This window comes from Pteronotus mesoamericanus, unplaced genomic scaffold (genome assembly GCF_021234165.1).
Source record: "Pteronotus mesoamericanus isolate MK-2021 breed Mesoamerican mustached bat unplaced genomic scaffold, CSHL_Meso_final scaffold_408, whole genome shotgun sequence".
Classification (NCBI taxonomy): domain Eukaryota; kingdom Metazoa; phylum Chordata; class Mammalia; order Chiroptera; family Mormoopidae; genus Pteronotus; species Pteronotus mesoamericanus.
This window is the reverse complement of record NW_026555315.1, coordinates 3,631,732-3,651,919: the sequence shown is the minus strand read 5'-3', so window position 1 is coordinate 3,651,919 and position 20,188 is coordinate 3,631,732. Positions and strand designations below refer to the sequence as shown.

Sequence of the window (20,188 nt, the reverse complement as noted above, 5' to 3'; positions counted from 1 at the left end):
CGCGTAGGGAGCGGCCGGGGTAGGCACACCCCAGTCCTGCCTCCGCGACTTTTTCGTGCTTGGCAAAGCACAGCACCGTGCCCCTCTGTGGCACCCCAACCCCCAAATTGACTTCTGCATTGGAAGCCAGAGCAGCTGCACTGCTGGGGTAAAAGATGAAAGGGATGTATCCCCAGGTGGCCAGCAGGGGCCAGCAGGGCGCCTGGAGCAGCGGTCCCACTGGCTCTGTGTGTGCGCGCGTGCGCGCATGTGCACGTTCCGGCAAGCGAGGAAGGACTTTGCCTCCCCTGGGCACAGAGGGGCGTCCACCCTGGTGGGAGCAAACAGCCCCAGAGCATCAGTGCAAAGGCACGGCCCTGACCGCAGCCGTGTCCGGCCCACTGTCTGTTTGCTTTGGGAACAGCCCAAGGACACAGCTCTAGAGGCATGTGAAAGTGAAAAACATTCCCTAACAAAAAGCCCCTGGAAAACCCGCACACACGCCCATCCCCTCGCAGTGGCGGGCACTGAGGGACAAAGGCAGCTGGCTTTCCTGCTGCGAGGTGCCAGGTCTCTTCCTGATCCCCAGGTTTTCTTTTGGGAATTGTCCAGGGAGGTCGGACGGATGGCAGCGAGCCTCTCTTTCCTTGAATGAGGACTTCCACCAGTGGCCCCACTCAGAGCCAGTACAAACGGGCAGGTGTGTACAAAGCACACCTGGGTGGGGCGGGCATGGGCTCACAAGCGTCTGGGATGTGGGGTTGGGTTTGGGGACCGGGCCAGAGCCCAAGTCGGCTGCCAGCCAGAGCCGGTGGGGACGTCCCTTCCTAGCCGCGGGGTTCCTGTGGCAGGCCCGGTCCTGCCTCACCACCAGAGAGTAGAAGCCGCTGGACTGCGATGTCACATGACAGGATCTGAACAGGCCACACACTCCTGTTTGGTCCCCAGGGGGGCCGAGTCCGGTGGCAAGCCCTTCCTGCAGAGCCAGGTGGGAAACTCTGCCAGGCCAGAAAGGGGTGGGCTGGCCCGCTCCCCACCCTGCCCTCAGGTGAAAAGTCAGAGGCCGGTAACCCTGTGACCGCTTTAGTCAGGATGTCCGTTTCGCTCTCGGGTACTTTTTAAAAATGGAAACCGGTTTGCGCGGCAGGAACCTCTGCCTGCTGAGCCAGAGACCCCGGATCTACAGAATCATGTGCAGGTCCCGGCAAGAGGGTTTCCAGCCTCACATGACACACACTTATCTGGGGGAATAGCAAGGTCCCGGCGTGTGTTCACTTGGTAGTGCTGGGCAGGGGGGAATGTTAGAAGGAAGGTTCTGTAGCCAAGTAAGGGTGGTCCCAGACTACCTTCCTGCCATCTGTGGTGGCAGCAGGGTGACCCCCCAAAGAGGTCCATGTCACGCTCCCTGGACCTATGACTGTGTTACCTTGTACGGCAAAAGGAACTTTGCAGCTGTGGTTAAGTTAAGGCTCTCTTTTATTTTTTAATAGATTTTATTTATTTGTTTTTAGAGAGAGGGGGAGGGAGCAAGAAAGAGATGGAGACATCCATGTGTGGTTGCCTCTTGAGCGCCCCCTCCTGGGGACCTGGCCCACAACCCAGGCAGGTGCCCTGACTGGGAATCGAACCAGCGACCCTTTGGTTTGCCGGCCAGCGCTCAATCCACTGAACCACACCAGACAGGGCAAGGCTATTTTTTAAATTGAAATTTACTGGGGTGACATTGGTTAACAGAAGTATATAGGTGTCAGGTAAACAATTCTATATCATCTATATTTTGTACTGTGTTCACCACCCCAAGTCAAGTCTCCTCCCCTCACCATTATGCCCCCTTTACCCTCTTCTACATCCCTCCAAGATTAAGACTCTTAAGATGGGGAGATTATGCTGGGTTATTCGGGCGGGCCCAGTACAATCACAGGGGCGGGGGTGGCACTGTAAGAGGGAGCCAGGGAGGTCCGAGTCAGAGCAGAAGTGAGAGCAGAAGCCAAAGTCAGAGACTTGAGGATGCTCCGCTGCTGGCCCTGGGGGCGGAGGGAGGGGCCCTGAGCCACGGGATGCAGGCGGCCTCCAGGATCGAAAACAGGTGAGGGAACGCGGCCCTGCCGGTCCATTTAAACCTTGCCCTTCAGGGCTGTAAGACGATAGATTTCTGCAACAACAGGAACCTAATACACCAACACAAAACTCAGGTTTGTTCTTCCAAGGACTGGGGAACAAACCTACTGGCTCAAAAGCCAAATTCGCCCGAAGCAGCCACCATAGGAGGTAAGAGCTGAAAGCAGAGGGAGTGGAGCTGGGGCAGGCCGAGGGCGGCGCAGGCACCCACGCACAGCTCCTCCCACAGACGCGAGGACAACACTGGGAGGCATCCTGCTTCCAGAGCCCCTCCCTCTGACACCCGTGTGAGCACTCGCTAATTCCCTTTTCCAGACCCCTAGTATTGTTTCATATATGTATTTATTTATTTATTTATGTTTTGCTTAAAATGTGATCCATGGATTCACACTAGAGTCCCTCCCAGAGCACTTGGCACTCGCAAGAGAACATGCGCACGGAAGATAATGCACACCCTAGAAGAGCAAATCCCAGCCAAATCTTTCGGGGGGAAGGCCACGTGACGATGAAGGCGGAGACGGGGTGTTGCATCTACAAGCCAAGGAAGCCTAAGGGCTGCTGGCAACCCCCAGAAGCAGGGGGAGAAGCCTGGGACCGATCTTGCAGCCTCAGGAGGAGGGACCTTGCCATCACTTTGCTGGTGGACTTCTGGCCTCCCGACCAGGAGACAGTATTTGTTAAGGCACCTGGTTTGTGGTACTTTGTTACAAGGGCCCGATCCCAGGAAAGGGGTGCACTTGCCTTCAGACAGATGGTGGGCAGGCAGCTGCAGGGAGTGGTGGAGTGGGGTGGCCTCGGGGCTCCAATGCTGAGAGGGATCGGGAGCTAATTACCCTGAAGGGGAGCCAGGACCAGTGCATCTGCGGGGGAGGGCACGCCTGTGTGAAAGGCAGAGCCCGCAGGCAGGTGCGACCTGGGTTCCCAGCCTCGGCTTGGACGCCCACTGTCACAAGGAGGCCACCCGAGGAACAGAGCGAAACTTGCCCACCACACACGCGAGGCGCTGCCTGCTCTCCTGGACCCCCACAGGCGGCAGACCCCAGCACCACGCTGGACGCTGTCCTAGGTGTCCGAGGACATGCGTCTTGAAGAGCTTGCAGAGCTGGACTCCTCCCTTCCCCTGCCTTTGCAGCCCCCCAGACAGAAAGACTGGAGGTCAAGGGAGGCCCTGCAGGTCAGCCAGCTCCGGAGCTGCCACGTCCCAGGGAAGGTCGCTCCAGGGAAGGCAGAAGGGGCAGGAGGCCTCTCCTAATAAAAATCAAGTCATTGCCATCTGGCCGCGTTGGCTCCAAGTTTCCCTGAGAGCTGGGGAGGCTGCCCACAGCAGGGGCTGGGGAGGCAGCTGGGGGAGATGGAAAAGCACTTTCCTTCACCTGTCAGACCAGTATTACCTGCGAGCCAAGCTCTGGGTTGGCGATCAGGTCGGCTCAAACCCGCTGCCAGGCCCCTGGTGAGCCTGGCTGGGCACCTGGCTGGTTGCTTCATTAGGCGGCTGGTTGCTTCATTAGGTGCTGGGGGCAGGATGAAGCCTGGAGAGAGCTTTGGAGACGCTTCCTCTTTCTCAGGAAGACTGAGCAGCGGGGTTAGTGGGGCAGCTCGGTGGAAAACACCCCTGGGCCAGTGGACGACTCCCCAACAGCAGTGAGCAGCCTGGGGGAGGCTCAGCCTCCCAGGCTGGGGGTCAGGCCTCCTGGGTTTGCCTCCCAGCTCTGCTGGCACCTGGCAGGGTGGCTTGGACAAAACCCGTCACCTCTCAGGGTTTCAGTTCCCCCAACTGCCAAAGGGAAAGGCACCTCGCCCTGGGCCTGTCCTGTCTCTGGGGCCGGGGATGCTGCTGATGGGTGAGTTTCCGGAGTTGAGACAGAGTTCTTTACAGAGGGGCTGGGGAGAGGCAGCCTGGGAGGGGGAAGGTGAACGACAAGAACCAGGGGGGCACAGCAAAGACCAGAGGTGAGGGGAGCAGGGGACAGGCGGCAGGGAGGACAGAGGAGCCATTGTCTGGGTCAGAACCGGAGCCAGAGAGCTTCACCTCCCTCCCACTACCCGCGCCCCCCCCCCCCCCCCCCCCCCGCGCCTCCGGGGCTGGGTAAAGAACCCAGCAGGCTGCCCCGCCTCCCCTCCCGCGCTGGGTTTCCAGTCAACCCCAACCCCACCCAGCCCCGGACTCCAGGGGCCCCGGGAGGAAGCCAGGGGCCCCGAGGCAGGCGGAGGCTCTCACCGCGGACTCGGGCACAGCCTCGTCTTCCCTTCCCAGTGCCTCAGTTTCTCATCAGACCCCACAGTTTAAGGCGACGGCTTTTCAGGTCTGATGCGAGTGCCCTCCCGAGCGAGGGAGAATGAAGGGGAGGATGTCCCGGGCGCGTCCGCAGCCACCTCCCTCCAAGGTTGCAGTCTCCGGGAGCACCGTCCCGCGCCCCGCGCCCCCTAGGCGCCGAAGCCTGGACTCCGACCCCTGCTGGAAGGGAGAGGTGGGGAGAGGTAGGAAGGGAACAGGAGGGCGGGGTCGGGCTCCCGGCTCCTGCACGGGGCCCCCGCCTCGCGGGACCGCGGCGCCGCTGCCGCAGCGCGGCCCCCCCTCCCCGAGTCCCGGGGGTTGGGGGTTGGGGGGCCGAGAGCACACAGAGCGGACCTTGAGGACGCGCGCCGCGGCGCTGCTGGAGGCTGATGACGCCTAGATCCTTCCCCCCGTCCTTAGTTTCGGGGTTTCTCGGTCGGTGAGCACGTCGCTGAGTCACCTTCTCGGAATGCGCTCGGGACGCTCAGGACCCAGCCTGGAATGCCCGGGGGCGGCGCAGAGCGGCGACGCGCACCGCCGCGCAGCGCGCCGGGCCCGGGACCGCGCAGCCCCGCCGAGCCCCCGCCTACCTGGACAGCCCCGGGGTCCGCCCTTCAGGTGTAGGGGATCGCGGCCGGGGAGGCGTGCCCGAGGGACCGGCCCTGGCCACACTTTAAGGGGCGACGGCGAGAGCTGTGTAGGGGCCAGGTAGGGGCGGGGGGGACGCGTGAGCCCCGTGTCGCAGCCTGGGCTTGGGCCACGGCCACCTCAGCCCCTACAAGGGTTTGGTTTTTTCTAAATTCGGCCCTACCTGGCCAGGTTTGGGAAACTTCTTCCTTGGGGGTCTCCGCAAACAATCCCCCGGGAATTTAACACGTGTTGGTCGCGGACGTGCGCCCGTGGTTGTCTGTATCACACTCGCTAACATGGCGCGTCCCCGTGTGACTCCGTGAAGTGAAAACTCCCGGGCACTTTCGCATCTCACGGCTGAGCCCACGGCGGGGAGCGGCGGACACGCCCCCGACGCCGGGCTCTCCGACGCCCGGGACCCCTTCACGCTGCCAGGCTGTCCTCGGGGCGGCGGGGGCCGCGGGCCTGGTGGCCAGACGTAGGGGCAGCTTCCTTGGCCCAGAGGAGCCTCGATGGAGTCCGCTGGGGCAAAGGATCCCACTTCTGAGGCGCCTGCCCCGGACTCCCGCCCCAGGCCGGCCTCCCGCTCTCCCCAGGAAGTGGCCCTTCGCTGCCTCGGGCTGGATTGTTGCTGCAGCGTCAAGAAGCTAAAAATAACCGTGTGAGGGAGGACAGGGGCGGTAGGAGAGACTCCCCAGTAAAGGCGGGGGGCTAGGCCTCGGATTCCGGGGCGGGGGGGCTGGGGACTGGGGAAGGGGGAAGGCCCCGGGGAGGGAGGTCTCAGCCTCCAAGGGCAGCCGAGGGTCTGCCGCGAGCAACGAGCCTCGAGCACCCGGCATCGCGTCGCGTGCGGCTCCGGCTTTGGGCGCCGCCGCGAGTTCGCATGGGGCCTGCGCTGCGCGTTCACCTTCACGCGTCCGGATCGCTGCGCTCGCGGCGCGCCGCTCGCGACCGGGCCTGGGCTCCGCGCCTCGCCGACTGCCTTCGCCTCTCCCCAGGCCTGGCCGCGGCGCCACCTTTTTGCCGGCCGCCTTCTCGGAGCAGCGGGGGCGCCTAGTTACGCCCCGGGACCCAGTCGGGGGCCTCCTCGCGGCCGAGCCGGGTGCGGTTCCACCCCCTCCGGCGTGCGGAGCATAGGGCGTGGCCAGACCGAGCGCGGGGACTCGGCGCCTTCTCGCACCGCGGCGAGGGGCGGCCAAGTTGACCAGAAAGTTTGAGGCCCGAGGCAGCGAAGCCAGGGAGTCGGCGCGTGCGGCTCGGGCGCGGGGCTGAGCCCGGGACGAGCTGCGTCCCGCCCCAAGCCACTGTAGGGAAGCGAAGTGGCGCCTCCCCAGCAAACCGGACAGACTGGGTAGGGCCGGCCGGCCGCCCGCCCGCCTTGCCCTCTCTCGGTTCGTGGCTCCCGGGTGGCCCGGAGAACTGAGCCACGCACGCGAGGCCTCCGCGCCCACTCGGCGCTCGGCTGAGGGGGCGGCCGCTGGCGGCTGGGCGTGGGCTCAGCGCGATCCCGGCTACCGGGATGACTCGGGGCTCGGCTCTCTCGCCGCAAACTTCGTGCAAGTTCTGGGATTTTGACGCAACTGGACTCCCCCTGGCAGCCCCTGGGAGGGGTTGAGGGGATGGTCCGACGGAGAGCTAGTTACGGGGCTCCGACTCATCCGTCCGGCCGAGGCTGAGGCCCCAGGAAGACACCCTCCGCCATCCCTGCTCAGTTCCAGGACGGGAGCGCCCTCGGTGTCACCCGGCCCTGGCTTTTTGGACCCCTCCAAACACCAAGTCCTCAAGCTCCGAGCGTCCGGCGATGCCGAAGCACGCTGCTCCCCCCACGCCCGCGGGGCCCGAGGATCTGGCGGGGCGCCCCTCGCCTCGGGGAGCCGCTCCGGCCTCCGGCAACGTTGTCTCCTCTCCCCAAGATCCGGCAGCCGGAGGGGATGACGCGGGTGCCTCCACAGCCCGGGTTCCGGGAGGGGAAGGCGAGCCCCACAGCCGGCACCCCGACGCCCGCCTGGGCAGCACCGATAAGAAGTTGAAGGCAGCAGCCAATGCCGAGGGCAGCGCTCCGACAGCGCTGGGGAACCCGAGGCAGGGGACGCCGCGGGTCCAGGTTATGGATCCAGGTTTGTGGGGGCCGGCTTGGAAGGGCTCTAGGGGGACCCCTCTCTCCCTGGCCAGGATCGGCTGGACGGAAGAGAAGGGCTGGGGATGCTAGGAGACATGCTGTCTCCGACGAGTCCAGAAACGGGGCTGGGCCTGAGTCCAGGATGGGGGTGTCACGGGTGCCCTGCTCCCCGCTGGAGGTCCCTGGGGGAGGCCGCTGCCCCTGGCCGGGTTCTCCCGCATCAGTTACCCAGAGGTTCCAGGCACCAGTTTCCATCTCAGAGCCCCTGGTGTGACCCTGTGCCCCCTGAGGACGCGGCCTTTTCGGGCTTGGTTTTTGCAGCCCGGGGCCCCTGGAGCCAGCTCCCAAGGCCCTGCCTGGTGCTGGTGCTGCTCAACCCACGCGGTGGCAAAGGCAAGGCCCTGCAGCTCTTCCGGAGCCACGTGCAGCCCCTGCTGGCCCAGGCTGACGTCTCCTTCAGGCTTATGCTCACTGGTGAGTGCCTTCGCGGGGCTGTTGGGGGGGAGGTGGTGCAGGGAGCATCGGGCCACGGATCCCCCTCCAGAGCCATCCATCTACCCTCCTCACAGAACGGCGGAACCACGCCCGGGAGCTGGTGCGCGCGGAGGAGCTGGGACGCTGGGACGCGCTGGTGGTCATGTCTGGAGACGGGCTGATGCACGAGGTGAGGCCTGCGCCAGTGGGCTGGGCGTGCGGGGCAGGGCGGGTGCGTTCCCAGGCTGAGGCCCCCGTGCGCCAACAGGTGGTGAACGGCCTCATGGAGCGGCCTGACTGGGAGACCGCCATCCGGAAGCCTCTGTGCAGCCTCCCAGCCGGCTCTGGCAATGCGCTGGCAGCTTCTGTGAATCATTACGCTGGGTGAGAACCCAGGGCCAGGGTGGGCCTCGGTTTCCCCTCAGTGCTGCCTCACTGCCTGGTTTTTACAAATTCCCATTTGCTGAGGGAACTTCCATCCCGTCTTTTCTGGAGCTTCCACCCTCAGTTCTGGGGCCCCTTCTCGGCGATGCCAGTTGGCTGCCTCTCTCCGCTCCATCTCCCTGGGGACCCAGCGTGGTGGCCTTGCCTGGCCACAGGCCCTGGGAGGAGGAAGGGGAGGGTGCATGAAGACATTTGCCCCTGCAGCTACGAGCAGGTGACCAACGAAGACCTCCTGAACAACTGCACACTGCTGCTGTGCCGGAGGCAGCTGGCCCCCATGAACCTGCTGTCGCTGCAGATGGTATCGGGTCTGCGAGTCTTCTCCGTGCTCAGCCTGGCCTGGGGCTTCATCGCCGATGTGGACATCGAAAGCGAGAAGTTCCGGCGTCTCGGGGAAATGCGCTTCACAGTGGGCACCATCCTGCGCCTGGCAGCCCTGCGCATCTACCGCGGCCGGCTGGCCTACCTGCCCGTAGAACAGGGGGTCTCCAAGGCACCCACCTCCCCTCTGGACTGGCAGGACCGGCAGGGCCCTGTGGACGCCCACCTCGTGCCCCTGGAGGAGCCGGTGCCCGCCCACTGGACGGTGGTGCCGGAGCAGGACTTTGTGCTGGTCCTGGTGCTGCTGCACTCACACCTGGGCAGTGAAATGTTTGCCGCCCCCATGAGCCCCCGCGCGGCCGGCGCCATGCACCTGTTCTATGTGCGGGCGGGCGTGTCTCGGGCCATGCTGCTGCGCCTCTTCCTGGCCATGGAGAAGGGCAGGCACATGGAGTTTAACTGTCCTTACTTGGTGTATGTGCCTGTGGTGGCCTTCCGCCTGGAGCCCAAGGACGGGAAGGGGATGTTTGCAGTGGATGGGGAGATGATGGTCAGTGAGGCTGTGCAGGGCCAGGTGCACCCAAACTACTTCTGGATGGTCAGTGGCCGCGGGGAGCCTCCTCCTTCTCTGGAGCCGCAGCGGCTGCCGCCCAGCCAGAAGGCTCAGCAGACGCCACCGCTTCCCTCGTGACTCCTTGGGTCTTGCTGTGCCTTAGTCTGTCTACCTAGGGTACCCCGAGCGCGGGGCCCTCCCCTCTTCCCCTGGGACAGGAGGGCTGGTCCCAGCTCGGCCCCAGCTCCCTTGGGGAGAAGGGGACAGCTCCTGTGGAAGGCTGGATGGAGGCTGTGCTTCGCAAGGAGTAGCTGCTTGGGCCCCACTGTGGTGTGGAAGCCCCACCATTGTTTTGGGAGCTCCACCCAATAATTAAACCTGAATTAAGTGACATTCCCAGCCTCCTGGCCTTATCCTAGGGGCTGAGGTGGGGGCAGTGGGCTTGCTCCAGCCAGGCTCCGGTATTTAATGTCGATGATGCCCAGTGGTGCCTCCTGGGCTGAGCAGTTGTTTTGGTGACGGGCACGGGACCACAGCTGCTTCTGCAGAGGGGAGAGCTCTGCCCTAGAATTACACCCCCTTCAGCCTGGAGGTCTGGGAGCTCAGCCCGTACACGGGCAGCCAGGCTCAGAGCCAGCACGTCTTTCTCACCTGGGACTGCACAGCTGGCCCGCCTCCATGCGAAAAGGAAGATAACCTTAAGGAGGGGCGCCAGGGACACGCAAGGAGCGGCAAGACCCAAAGTGGCAGGCCCAGGTCCATGTGACAAGTCTGGCGCCCCTCCGCCAAGGCCCCTAGCCCTGTCCCGGCCCCGCCCCATCCTTGTGGGCTGCCGGTGGGCAGTTAAAAGACAGCAGCAGGGAGGAGGCAGATACCAATCTTCTAAACTGGGCAAAGATTTTGGCTCACAGCCCAGGCCAGGTGCTGCGATGTCCTCTCCCCCGTGTCTGGAAGGTGGCCAGCCCGGCTAAAACTGGCTCCTGCAGAACAAACAGCCGTGCCCAGAGGCAGCAGCACTGACCCAGCAACACCCGAGGTCCTGACCTCCCAGGCTCTGGGAACCCACAGCTGGGATGGCGGACGGCAGGGCAGCGCGGCAAGCCCGGCGGAGGTGCTGCCGCCCAGAGAAGAAAGGCCACAGAGCCCAGGTGAATGGCAGAGGCAGGTTTAATGGTACCACCTTGTCTTTTTTGTACATTGTAATGAGCCAAACCAAAAAAAAAAAAAAAAAAAAAAATGCAAGTAAAAAAAAGGTTTAATCACACAGCACTTTATACAGATATCGTAAGCAGTAGGCATTCACATCTCCACGCGAACAACGCCCTGGGAAGCACAGCCCCACCAGTCGCTCAGGGTGTTTCTCACACGAGTCCCTCCCCGGGGCTGCCGCCCGCTGGGTGGAAAGTCGCTGCTCGGGGGAGGAGCCAGCTTAAGGCGGACGAGACGCATCATGCTTTGGCTTCTTTTTTTGTTTTTTTCTAGTAAGAGTTAATATCTTTGCTTTTGAAATTTATTTTCTGTCAACCTTAAATATTACATACATACACCAAAAATTACATACCTGCAATGTGCTCACAGCATCCTCTTAACTTGGAGCTTCACATTATCAAAAGCTTAGAAAACTTGTAAACCTCTGGGTCTGTCTCTGCGGAGGAGGAGACCCCGCACCGGCCACTGCCCCCCCCCCGACTGAGCCTGCGCAGTTGGTAAGCTAAGGGCTGACAGGTGGCCTTGGTCTCGGGGGAGAGGGCCGCCTCCCAGCACGAGCACTTGGTAAGGGGAGGAACAGAGGGCATGGGAGAGGCCCCTGCGCTCCCGCCTCCTGGGGCCCTGGGCCCGGCCGCAGCAGGGGGCAGACACTGGCTTCGGGTCATGCACACGGGGCCTCGAGGCCAGGACCACCCACCCATGGCCACAGGGGACAGGAGAGCAAGGCACCTACAGTTGTTTCTTTCCCGGCAGCTCCCTGGTCCTCGCTCCGTGTTGGCATGTGAGGGCCACCGCCCCTTTTGGGTGTCACCCTGAACCCAGCCCGGTCTCTAAGAGAGCAAGTTCGACAGGCCCCTGAGGGCTGTCCTGTGGCAACTGGGCCAGAACAGAGCCAGGGTCAGTGACAGCGGCTGTAACTCCCAGGAAAACGTGCTGATGCTGGGGAGCGAGGGCGGACCTGGGGGCGCCGGCCCGGGGCCCAGGGAGCTACCATGGCACTGAAGAGGACGGGAAGGACGAGGGGAGCTGCGGGAGCGACCCGCACTGCACGCGCGGCACGGCCGCCCGTCCCGCCACTGCTCGCACCGCGCTGGGCCCTGGGGGCACTCCTCAGCCCCGAGAGGAGCCGGCGAGGGGGCAAGTGCTGGGACACGTCGCCTGGGTGACAAGTGGGAAATCAGCAACAGGGTTCAGGTTTGCTTTGCACGGGGGACTTGCCTGTTGAAAGGCTGCTTCGGAATAGAAATGGCAGCATCTCAAGAGACTTCTTGCACGTCAGCATCAAACTCACCTTGGGAAGAAAGGGGCCTGGGGGGCTTGCATCGGGGACAGAGGAGAGAGTGGGAAGAGGGGAGGGTCCAGGGGAAGGGATGAGCAGGCAGCAGCTGGCCTCTCCCACCGCGGTCCTCCGTCCTACAGGGCTGGCGGCTACTTGTCGTCTGTGCACTCAGGCATGCCTGCCTCAACCAGGGCGGCCCGGAACTGCGCCAGAACCCCCCGGACGCTCTTGATGAAACCCTTAGAAAGCGGGAAGAGGGGGAAGCCGATGTCGGGGTAGCCGCTCTTCTCGGGCAAGAAGCTCCGGTAGCTCTTCCTCCGCTTCTTTGGTTTGACACTGGGCGGCGCCGAGGCATCCGGCGCAGCCTCCGAAGTCTGGTCTGTGGGGTCCCTGCTGGCTGTGGCCGGGCCCTGGGCACCACCCTCCGAGTCCGAGCCCTGGGAGGCCTCCCCAGGGGCCAGCCTGCCATCCTCAGGTTCTGCCTGGCCGCCATCCGGGAGCTCGGCCACCGCACAGCCGCTGTCCTTGGAGACCCCGTTGGGCAGCGCCTGAGCCCTCTCCAGCAGGGCGTGGGTTTCCAGCCAGGACTCGATGCGTCTCACCAGCCGCCAGCCGCCGGCACTGAAGTGCTGCCGGATCTCCTGCTCAAAGACCTCGGGGGGCCGCCGCACCAGCTGGGTCATGGACTGTACCACGCGGATCAGCGCCATCTCGTTGTAGCAGCGGCTGTTCTCGTAGCCCTCCTGCAGGCCCCGGTCGCTGTCGAAGCCGGCTTCGTTGTAGTACGGCTCGTTCACCAGGATCAGACCTGTGGGGGAGGCCCGTCAGGGTTGGCCTGGCCTCGACCCCCAGGGCAGAGCCAGGCCCGCAGGCGGGGGCGGGGACGCAGAAGCCTCGGATCACCACCCCGAGCCCCACCCACGGTACCTTGGATGGAGATGAGCACCTGGAGAAGGCTGGACTTGCTCGTCCACCTCTCTGTCCCCTGAAACACACACAGCACGGTCAACTCCGTCCCAGACACCGCCCCGATGGGATGTCACGCGCGTGGCCCAGGTGCTGGCGTGTTGCTCACCTTTCCAATCCAGGTGCCCAGGAGGCTGACGCACACCTTCCCGTTGTCATAGAGGTTGGGGTTCAGACGGCCACTGCACTGGGAGAGGTAGCAGAAGTGGGGGGGCACGGCCGGGTAGATGTTGGGAAGCTGGATGTCAAACAGGTAGAGGCCGTCCTCATAGGGGGTGCGAGTGGGGCCCTTGATCAGGGCGGAGAAGAGGTCCTGGGGAAGGGGAGGCTGTGGTTGGCAGTGGCTTCAACGCGGCATCTGGTCCTGCGCTTTTCCAGGGTGCTGCGGGCGCTGTGGGCGCAAGAGCAGCGCCCGGGACGCACCGCTGCCCGCAACTGAGGAGGTAAGCGTGAGCCTCCCTGTGCAGACCCGGCACCTTCTAGCTCCCGGCACCCAAGGAGCTTTCCAAGCTGGGTTTTACCCTGCTAGGTTTTACCCCCACAAACATCATTATTTTGAAGTTGTATTTTGCAAAGCAGCTGCCCTGAGCCCAGGCCCAAACAGCAGGCAGCAGTGACCACTGGCGAGAAGACTGCCGAACGCTCCAGGACGGCAAGGTTGCTCACACTCCTCGGGGCCTGGAGGGACGAGGGCCCGAGCTCCAGGAGAAACGCTAGGAGAGCACCAAAGGGACTCGGGCCACTAAGCCACCAGGGCAGCTCCCCACGGAGCACCGCCACCAGTGTGGTGCTGGGGCGGGGAAGGTCACCCGCCAGGGCCGGCGAATGGCGCCCGGGAGAACCGGCGAGGGCTGGGATCCTGCGCGCGTTCTCCTGGGGGCCACCCACGGGCCCCCAGTTCCTGCACTGCTTCCCTTTCCCTTTGAGGGAGATTGGGAAAAAAACAGAACAAAGCAAAAAGTACTATTTCCTTTGTCCCTCAGCAGAGCTGAGACAGGTTGGAATTTTCAAAAAGAATTTTACTAAAACCCAAGAAAAACCAAAAGTATTCAGAACCCTGAGCAGCGGCCCACATCTGTTCCCTGCCCTCCCCTGCGGCCTCCAGCGCCGCCGCCACCTGAGCAGCACCCCTCTGTGGGCCCTGCTTTGGCCCCTCACTCCAGGGCGGCGCCGGAGCTGAGGCCTCGGTCAGACCTGGCCGGACCCTCGCTCTGTCCTGCAGGGTGCCCGGCACACAGAGGGGCCCAGCAGGGCCTGTTGAATAAATAAGGCAAAGGTGCCGGCCAGCGTGGCTCAGTTGGTCGGAGCATCATCCCGTAAACCGGGAAGGTTTTGGGTTTAGTCCCATTAGGGATGCGTAACGGAGGCAACCAATCAAGGTTTCTCTCTCTCTCCCTACTCTTCTCTGTGAGGATTTAAAAAATAAAATAAAGGAAGGTGAAAGGGGCCTGCCCACTCCTGGAACAAAAGAGGAAGCGACACGCTGACTGGGGCCGCGCGACTCAAACCCCAGGCCCCAGCCACCGCGACAGCCGCACGGTCGCGGGAGGGGCGCTGTCCTGTAGCTAAAAAGGGATGACCTACGCCCACGTGAACCAGCGTGGGTGGTCTCGAGATTACCCTGCAGAGTAAAGAAAGCAAATTACAGGTGATGTATATAAAATGATATGCTATTTAAATAAAACCACACAAAACAGTATGTCTTTATGATGATGCACGAGAATGTCAAAATTTTAAAAATGTCATCCTTGGGAAGATGCACCCAACTTCCCAGTCAGGCTCCCCGAGGGCGGGGTGAGGGCTAGTCCAAGACAACTTCAGTTTTTTCTGTGATGGTCGAATTTTTCTAAAATAAGACCAGAATTTGGTAATAATTATATAATTTAAAACTAACTTTCAAACAGAAAGAATGAGCCATCTGGTTGAGACACAGGTAACAGACTTGGTCCCTCGCCTGACCGCGCCTGTCCCTGCCCTATCAGAGGTGTGGGTGCCGCTCAGGGGCCGCTCAAGCCGGGAGGTCAGGGCGCCCGCACAGCGCATCTGCGCCAGCCCACGCCAGGCTACTTGCCATTCTGTCCTCAAAAGTCTTGACCATGATGCCATCGGGCAGCGAGGTAGCCAGCAGTGCCATCTCCTTCCGCACCGTGCTGAAGAACTTCTTGGCTTCTGGAGGCTGGAACTCGATTTTCTTGAAAGAGTGATTTGCTAGAGGAGGAAAGAGAATGTTCAGTCCCCGATGGCAAGGCCCCGAGCGCTCCAGGAGGAAGCAGCCGCCACCCTTGGGAAGCTTGGTCCGGAGGCGGCAGCTGCGGGGTGGGCTCCCCCGGCGGGCGAATAAACCAGCATTTGCCCCACCCATCTCTCCTGGCATCAGGACCCGTGCCACCCCAGGGACACGCCCTGTCCCCACCCCGGCCCCGGGGCAGCCGTGGGGCCGGAGGGGGGCAGGCCCGCCCTCGGTCTGCACAGCTAAGGGGCTCACTCACAGGGCGCGGACTCCAGCACGGAGAAGACCTCGCCCCTGGCGCTGGTGAAGGTGACGCCGGGCCTGCCGCCACGCTGCTGGCAGAGCACGGGCGTCTCGCTGGGCCACTCGGCCTTGACAGGCGACTGTGCCTCGGGCCTGTCCTCCTTGCGCTCTGCGTCCGGCATGGCCTCCATCTTCTCCTCCTCTGCGATGGCCACGTTGTCCAGGGTCTTCTTGAGGTTTTCCTGCAGCTTCTTGATGTCATCCAGAAACTTCTTCTCTCGAGTTGGTTTCTCAGGCTCCACTGTGGGGGAGGTGGGGGAGCCCGTCAGAAGCTGCTCCACCGTCATGTTCTTGAGGCTCTCCAGGATCTTGATGGCCTCCTTCAGCTCCCGGAAGCTCTTCGGGGGCCCGTCCTTGCCGGCCTTCTCCATCAGCCCGGCCACCGGGGCAGGCATGGCCACGGCCCCCTGAATGGCGGCCGTGGCGGCCTCTTCACTGATCACCACGCCCTTGTCCTCCTCAGGGGCCGCCGGCTGCTCAGCGGGGGGGACCGGGGGCTCCTCTATCTTGGGGTGCTCGTCCTCCACCAGTCCGTTGTCCGTCTCCCAGCTGTCACTGTCATCCTCCCACTCGTCGGAGGACGCCCCGCTGGTGCTGCCCTCCACTGAGTCGTAGTCCGACTCCTCGATCTCGGACTCGATGTTGTACAGGTGCTGGGGGCAGACGGGCATGGGGGGCTCAGAAGCTGTGCTGGGCTCGGGGGCCCAACCCGCGGGCCAGGGCCCCGGCGGCCACGCTGCGCCCTTCCCCTCTCCTGCTGGGGGCCCTGCGGGCGGCTCCTCCGTGCCAGGCGGAATCCCGTCTCCGGGAGGTGGCTCCGCCCACTCCTCCCCAGTGACATGTTTCTCCCCCGCTGCGTGCCCCCAGTCCGCTTCTGCCTCCCAGCTGCACCTCCAGAAGGCTCAGGCCTGAGGCCCCTGCAGAGCTACACTGGGAGCTGGGAACATGCCAGAGGAGGGGGAGGGAGGGGACCGCTGGCCTGGGTCACCTGTGTTCCCATCCCTGGGGGAGGGGTGAGCATTCTCTTGCCCTGCCCCACATGGGTGCCAGGAGAGGCGAGTTGGGGCCTGAGGGTGGCACCAACGAGGAGCCAAGGAATGGCACTGAGAGCAGCCTGAGGCTCAGAGCCCGCTGGCCGGGGCCGACCCCTTTCCTCCCCGTTCCTGTTCTGTGACTCTACCATCTCCTAGACATGTCGGTGGCTCTACCATCTAAAGGAAATAGCCTACACTTCCTCAGCCGGCAAGCGAGGGATCCAGGCAGAGCCGGGAGGTCTGTGAAAACCTACACACAGGCAACCGGGGAGGCTGTGGGAGGCGAGGCCGCGGAGCGTGGCGGGTACTGCTGCCCTCCCTCTCACGCCTCCCCTCAGGCCCTGCCGCCCCAGAGGACACCCTCCCTGGGGGCTGCGAGGGCCTGTCACCTGCTCCTGGAGTGGTGGGGAGCACAGGGCGTGGCTTGTCTCAGCAGGGCCTTACCTGGGGCAGGATGATGGTCTTCGAGTTGTCAGCCCACACCACCTCCACCTTGCTGCTGACGTCCACGCGGGCCACCTGGCCGACTGATGGCTGCTGGGCGAATGGGGCAGGGTCAAGGCTCCCGCCCTCCAGGAGGGCGAGGGCCAGAGCACGTCCGAGCAGGAACACCAGCAGTGGGTGCAAGGGTGTGGCCATGAAACAGGAGGGGTGTGGGCACCAGACAGAGGCGGTCACAGTGAGACACTGAAACCAGGGATCCTCCTGCTCAAACACCTGCAACGCGCCCTGTCCCAAGATCCCGCAGCTCCCGCAGCTCCCGCCTGGGGAGTGCACCACGCCCGCTAACTCCTCCCTCCCGCGGCATTCTGGTCTCTCTAGGCTGCCTGTCCTTCTCAGGATGGGGTTCCAGCCCCAGGACTTGGCTCCTACTCTTCCTCTGCTGGGTCTGCCCAACCCCAGCCAACACTCCCCATCTGTCCTCCAAGGCCAGCTCTGAGGCCACCTCCCCCAGCCTGTCCCGTGTTCCTGCACCGGCTAACAGCCGTGTCCATGGTGTTCAGGGGAAGGAACACAGCTTCCCTAGTGACTGCAACCAGAGGGGCTCGGGGGCAGCTGCATGAGTGCCGTCTGACCCCAGCAGACAGGCGGGTGTGCCCTTGTGCAGGTGGCCCGGCTGAGTGGCAGCTAAGGATGAGCCAGAGGACTCACAGGGCTGATCTCCTGGAGCCACCTGGTGGCACCACCAAGTACTGCAGCTGCTACACTGGAGTGGGGAAGCACCTATGAGAACTTGACCTTGGGGAAATGGGGCACATACCTCATCCTCCTTGTGAGGAGCTCCGTCCTCAGTGTTGCCAATGCGGATGACGATATCCGTTGTGCGGAACCGGAAGTCAGGGTGGTCTGCAATGTCATAAACGCTCACGTCCTCCTCTTCTCCAATCAGCTAGGGCAGAGGAGGAGTTGCCATGAGCCCAGGGCCCCACACGCAGCCCACCGGAGCCCACCCTGAAGGGAGACGCAGGGCCGCACACCCACCTCCACGTCATCCCCACTCGGCCTCAGCTTGAACCACTTCACCACACAGGTGCGGCCCACGTGGTCCCCAGACTGCACCACGCCGTAGACAGCGGGGTCGGGGCAGCTCTGGGCTGGGGAACCAGAAAGCACACGACTGGCGAAGGGGCCCTGGCGGCGCCACCTGCACCCGCCCGCCCACCCACCCGCCATGTGTCACGCACAACAGGGCACAGGTCCCACGTGTTCACAGGCTAGGTCAGCAGAGCACAGAGAAGACTTCCCAGTCCTCAAGAGCAAGCCACCCTCAAGGGGGAGCCTCCCCCGACCCCGAGGCCTGGCGGCCCCTTTCCCAGGCCCGCCCAGGCCCTGAGCAGGGATGGCTTCCTGGGGCCGGCACTACCTCGCTTGTCCACCACGAAGTCTCCCGGGCAGAACTCGTTGTTGTCCAGATGGTGCACCGGGAAGAGGTCGTTGGAGCGGATGTTGCACTCCACGGAGCCGTCCTGCCACATCACGTCTGCTGAGGTCATCGTGGTCACCACCTCCACTGCCACCCTGTAGGGCGGGAGCAGTGAGCCAGGCCACGCAAAAGGCCTCAGAGGCCTGCTGGAGGCGAGGGCAGGACCCCTGCCCTCCACCCTGCCTGTGAGCTCGGTGGCCCGAGACTCTTAATCCCAGGCAAGGAGGAAGACAGGCCAGTGGAGGCTCGCCTACAGTGTCCATGCCTGCGATCCCTCCTGAGAACAGCCCCATCTGGGAAACCGCAAGGGAGGGGAGTCCCAGAGGCAGACCTGGGGTCAAGGCCACCGTCGCACCCTCTGTCTTGCTCCCATCTCTCTCCTCTCCCCCTGGGCCAACCCCAGGCACCTGCGCGCCTCAGCTGGGCACCCCGAGCCCTGACAGGCTGCAAAGCGTGTGCGTGTGAGCCCCAGTGTGCACGTGCACGTGAGGCCAAGCGGGCGGTCTCAGGCTGGACACTCAGCCAGGCGCAGGGCATCCTCTGGGTGTACCTGTCCCCTGGCTTGAAGTCACGGGTGATTTTATTCTTCTTCCTCTTGTGTTTCCGCTTCAAGTTCTTGATGGACAAGGGGATGCTCTTTTTGCGGCTCGTGCCGCTGCCACTCTGGGAGGAGGTGGTGGAGCTGGCGGAGGAGGTAACCGAGCTGGTGTCGTCCGTGTCGTCAGCAGCCTCATCGTCTGCATCCTGCTCGGCCGAGTGCAGCCTGTCGTCTCCGCCCTCCTTCAGCAGGAAGGGGGGCAGCTGTTCGCCTGTCTCCTGGGCCTCCTCCGGGCCCTCGTCCTGCATCTCCACAGGGCTGGAGGATCCATCGGGGGTCTCCTCAGGGCTGGCGGACCCCGCTGCGCTCTTTGCCTTGGCCCCTCCTTTCTTGCTTGGATCCTCCGCGGAATGGTCCCTGGAGCACTGGGTGTCCGGGGAGCAGGACATGATCCTTACAACCTGCTTCTTCAGCAGGCGCTTTACCTGTAAGGGCGAAGCAGGGGGCAGGGAGCTGCGGCGAGCAGGACCACGTGCGGGCGCGCGACACCCCGGCAGGCCTGACCCCAGGCGGCTTGGTCTGGGGGCGGGTGACAGCCATACACACCTAAGTGGCCTGCAAGGGTCATCAGGGCTGCCCCCCAAGGCCTGACTCTCCTTCCTGGCTGTGCAAGGCCTGCTCCTCAAACGCCCACCAGCCCCAACCCCGAGGACATACCTTCTTGGCCATGGAGCCCTCCCCCTGGGCGCAGTGTTTTTCTGGACATTCACAGGCAATCTTGGCCAGCTCTACCTTGGCCGGGAAGACAAACAGACAGCGCTCCCCCAGCTGCCGCTGAGCATGGTCAAAGCATCCGAGACGCTTCACCCTGGAGGAGGAGAGGAGAGGCGGGGCTGGGCCAGCAGCTCTCGGCGCCCCCCTCCATCTGTGACTGTGGCCCGGGGACACACTCAGCACTCATCACGGAGGTGGCTGAGCGGGTGGCACGTTGGAGCTGCTCACCTGCCTAGGTTTTCCTGGGTGATGACAGAGGGTGGGGGGCTGACACTGTCCGTGCCCCCTGGACAGAAGCTTTTGGTAATCCAAGTGACTTTCAGTTCTACCACCTGCACCTGGGGACAGTGAGGGGACAGGGCCAGGGTCAGCAGGTGCCAACAGCCCTCTCTTTAGCAGCTGCCCACAGCCTGCCTGACCTCCAGGGCAGAATGCAGGTCTTCAATGTCGCACCAGAAACAACACCCCTAGAGCAGGCCCTGCCGCAACTACAGCCCCACCAGGGGTCCCTGTCACCTCCTCCCCGCCCATCAGGGCCCAGTGGGCCTGCTACTCACCGCCCCCCAACCTTGCTCAGCCGGGGTCGGTCAGGCTGGGGGACATCTGCCTACTGATCGCCCCATGACCATGGCCGAGGTACCTCTTATCCTCAAAGCCCTTTCAGGTAAGAGGGCCCAAAGGCCAACGAGTGGGGCTTCGCTCTCAGAGCAGGTAAGAGCTCAGCCTGGGCAGCAGCTCAGCTCCAGGGCCTGGAGGCTGAGGCCCCCCCTCCACCTCCCACCCAGCCCCGTCCCTACCTCTTCCACCACCACCCGGAATTTGCTCTTGGTGCTGAGCACAGGCTTGACTCCCGACAGCCACTGGACGCTGGAGAAGATCTTGGCGGGGCCGATGAGCACCTGGCCCGGGTAGAAGCCATAGGAGTCATCGAAGAAGAGACCCTGGAGGACATGGGGCCAGAGAACAGTCCCTGTAAGCAGTGACTCCTTGGAGGATGGTGTTTCCAAGCCCCCTCAAC

The 20,188-nt window shown here is 63.5% G+C and overlaps 2 protein-coding genes across 3 annotated transcripts in view; one reads left to right on the top strand and one right to left on the bottom strand.

Annotated features, from left to right (window-relative positions):
* The first annotated feature begins 6,412 nt into the window (after positions 1–6,412).
* Positions 6,413–9,275, top strand: SPHK1 (sphingosine kinase 1). The gene is made up of 5 exons (XM_054592892.1): positions 6,413–7,119; positions 7,443–7,595; positions 7,691–7,785; positions 7,864–7,979; positions 8,244–9,275. Exons 1-5 carry the CDS (start codon positions 6,804–6,806, stop codon positions 9,049–9,051), a joined length of 1,488 nt encoding a protein of 495 aa, XP_054448867.1. The 5' UTR covers positions 6,413–6,803; the 3' UTR covers positions 9,052–9,275.
* Positions 9,276–10,101: 826 nt separating this feature from the next.
* UBE2O (ubiquitin conjugating enzyme E2 O) overlaps positions 10,102–20,188 on the bottom strand; it is a 44,554-nt gene continuing 34,467 nt past the window's right edge. The window contains exons 6-18 of one of the 2 annotated variants that reach the window (XM_054593227.1): positions 19,968–20,111; positions 19,399–19,508; positions 19,114–19,264; positions 18,409–18,881; positions 17,799–17,953; positions 17,417–17,529; positions 17,196–17,324; positions 16,379–16,471; positions 14,857–15,553; positions 14,439–14,575; positions 12,477–12,680; positions 12,329–12,386; positions 10,102–12,209 (exon numbers count right to left, since the gene is read on the bottom strand). In XM_054593227.1, the coding sequence (XP_054449202.1) occupies positions 11,551–12,209; positions 12,329–12,386; positions 12,477–12,680; positions 14,439–14,575; positions 14,857–15,553; positions 16,379–16,471; positions 17,196–17,324; positions 17,417–17,529; positions 17,799–17,953; positions 18,409–18,881; positions 19,114–19,264; positions 19,399–19,508; positions 19,968–20,111 (3,123 nt within the window). In that variant the 3' untranslated portion in view covers positions 10,102–11,550. The remainder of the gene's footprint in view (positions 12,210–12,328; positions 12,387–12,476; positions 12,681–14,438; positions 14,576–14,856; positions 15,554–16,378; positions 16,472–17,195; positions 17,325–17,416; positions 17,530–17,798; positions 17,954–18,408; positions 18,882–19,113; positions 19,265–19,398; positions 19,509–19,967; positions 20,112–20,188) is intronic. The other variant, XM_054593228.1, reaches the window with a different exon arrangement.

Bases quoted from the DNA above. Each gene is read 5' to 3' on its own strand.
- SPHK1 (XM_054592892.1), top strand. From the start codon at position 6,804: ATGCCGAAGCACGCTGCTCCCCCCACGCCCGCGGGGCCCGAGGATCTG. The intron at 7,596-7,690 runs GTGAGTGCCTTC...CCCTCCTCACAG, and splicing joins CTTCAGGCTTATGCTCACTG to AACGGCGGAACCACGCCCGG. The intron at 7,786-7,863 runs GTGAGGCCTGCG...GTGCGCCAACAG, and splicing joins GAGACGGGCTGATGCACGAG to GTGGTGAACGGCCTCATGGA.